Here is a 2,500-nt window from a genome sequence, read left to right as displayed (position 1 = left end):
GCAGCTTCATAATAGACGGGTAATGACTTCTTAATAGAATAATGGGCCCGGCAGCTCAGTGTGGAAGGCGAGGCTGTGGGGTTCACCACACCGCACCACAGCGACCTCTCGGTGCCTCCAGACGGTGCCTCCTGTGGTGCCTCCTGTGGTGCCACAGCAAGGCCCCCTCCTCGCCTCCCGGCCGGCGTCCTGGGCCTCTCGGGGATTCCAGATCGAGAGGAGGATCGCACTATTCCGAGGCGCACTTTGGCGATGATGATAAGATACGGCGCTGAGTCTCCCGCAGATTTTTTCCCTCCCGCATCACAGGGTGGCATGTGCACGTGTGCGTGACGTCACGATGAGGGTACCCAAGGTTTCCCCCTATTGGTCGCCGACGCCGCTGTCGTCACGAGTCTCCCGGAATGCACGTCGTGATTGGCTTTCGCCTTAGCACTCCGTCCAATCGTAACTGGAATATAAAGATGAGAGCCTAAGAAACCCGTGTTCTGATTGGCGTATTGGGCGTGGCATACCTCGAGGACTCTGGGTAGTGTCGTCTCCTCCCATTGGCTGCTGAGCGCGGGCCAAGATGGCAGCAGCGCCACTTCTAGTGAGGCGATTGGTCGAGGCGGCGGTGGGCGGGGCCGACTAACCCTAACGAGCATAATTGCCGTATATAAAGAAAAGTTGGTGGTTAGATTTGATCAAGTCGATGTGAGCGCTTTGCCTTCCTGGCTAAATTAGTGGAAGCCGGAGACCAATTGAGACTAGTTAGAGTCGCAGGCCGGACGGAATTGGGGCGACCCGCGGAAAGTTGCGACTGCTGATTACCCGCCCATTGTTCTCGTTAGAGGATATTTCTAGGATCGCGAGGCGTGGGGAGCCCCCAATTGTGACCATTGGCGGGCGGCCGTCTTGTGTGCGAGTGCCAGCGCCCCTGGAAGCCCCGGCCGTGACGCCGCTCCCTTGATTACCACTTATTACCACTGCCTACGGAGCCGCAGGTCCCGGCCTCAGCGTGGATCCCTCTTGGGACGGCGAACGAGTACTACCTCTTCCTCCCCGAGGTCCTGCGGCCCACCACGGGCTCTGGAAGAGTCCTCGAGTCCCTGGGCGAAGAGGAGGCGGTGTTGGTCTCTCCAGAGGCGCGATTGCATCTTCGTCCCGTGACCCTCATCGAGGCCGTCGCCGACCCGGGTGATTAGCCTTAACAACGAGCCATCAGCGACGCGCCGGGAACTGCCGTCAATTGGAACTACCGCCCGGGGCTTAACGAGACCCCTCGCCCCCCCCTGATGGACCCACGCGGGGGGAAGAAGGAGATTAACACGCCAGGTTAAGAGACGGACGCCAATTAGGGAGTGTGTCATCGCCGCGGTGACGAAGCGTGATTGCGCGCGAGGGAAGCCCTGCCTGCCGCCGTCCCCGCCCGCGACTGCGCCCCCGAGGGTAGGCTTAAGCGATCTCGTGATTGTGACAAATAAGGTGCGTGTTGCAGCCCGCCAATTGCGCTAACGAAGACTCGGCCTTCAGGACGCCCGAGACGCCTCAAGACACCACGTGAGCCCGTGACGTCACCGCTCGTTGGAGGAGCAAGAAGAAGGAAGAAAGGAAGGAGATAAGAGAAATTGAAAGAAGGGCCAAGCAAAGAAAAGGCAAAGTGTGATTGACTCAAGTAATTCCTGTGCATTCCTGTAGTTCGATAGGCAAGTGCGAGAGACAGATCCATAATTAGAAAGACAGAGGAATTTTTTAAAGGAAAATTCCAATAGCAAGCGAAAGACAAGAATCGGTGCCCACAGGCCGGGAGCGCCGAGGCCGCCGAGCGCCGAAAGGAGCTCCGAAGGAACCGCCCGAAGAGCGCCGCGCCGCGCCAGCTTGGATGCCGGAGGGCGGGAAGGAGGCATGAACGGGCAGTCCCCCACCTCCAGCAGCGCCACCAGTCCGGCCTCCGTCACAGCTCCCGTCGGCGTCGTTGGCAAGTCCCTCGGAGGCCCCTCTGCGGCAGGCGGGAACCTTGGAGGCGTCGTCGGAGGCGCAGGAGCCGGAGGCGGCAGCGGAGCAGGCGGCGGAGGCGTGGCCACGAGCGGGGGCGGGGGCGTAGCGCCGCCGACAAGCCTTTCGGGCGGAGCCGCGGGTGGCGGCGGCGGAGGAACCTTCCACAGCATCCAGGTCATGTTAGGTCTTCCAGGCGACCTCATGCTGTCGTCGTCCCTCCCACCCTCGCACAGGGACTACCACGACCCGCCCTTGCCCCCCACGCCCACGCCGGCTACCCACACCATGGCGCCCATCCCGCACACCACCACCCATTCCACCGCCCCCACGCCGCCCCAGCCGGCCCACTACAACCCACAGCAGCAGCAGCAACAGCCGCCCACACTGCCCGCTCTCACAAACCTCAACGCCCAGACGAGCCACGCCCACGTCCAGAACAACCACACCCACGTCCAAACTTCACACGCCCACGTGACAGCTGGCGCGCATAACCACGCCCACAATCATGCCCACGGGCAGG

At 61.8% G+C, this 2,500-nt stretch overlaps 1 protein-coding gene across 1 annotated transcript in view; it reads left to right on the top strand.

The window, feature by feature from the left end:
• The first annotated feature begins 62 nt into the window (after positions 1–62).
• Positions 63–2,500, top strand: part of LOC119598588 (homeobox protein aristaless-like 4) — an 11,112-nt gene continuing 8,674 nt past the window's right edge. Inside the window, exon 1 of the mRNA XM_037948239.1 lies at positions 63–2,500. This exon is cut by the window's right edge and continues 168 nt beyond it. Coding sequence (XP_037804167.1) covers positions 1,888–2,500 — 613 coding nt within the window. The 5' untranslated portion in view covers positions 63–1,887.

Source organism: Penaeus monodon, chromosome 41 (genome assembly GCF_015228065.2).
Source record: "Penaeus monodon isolate SGIC_2016 chromosome 41, NSTDA_Pmon_1, whole genome shotgun sequence".
Taxonomy (NCBI): domain Eukaryota; kingdom Metazoa; phylum Arthropoda; class Malacostraca; order Decapoda; family Penaeidae; genus Penaeus; species Penaeus monodon.
Note: the sequence above shows the minus strand (reverse complement) of the source record. Positions and strands in the feature narration are given on the sequence as shown.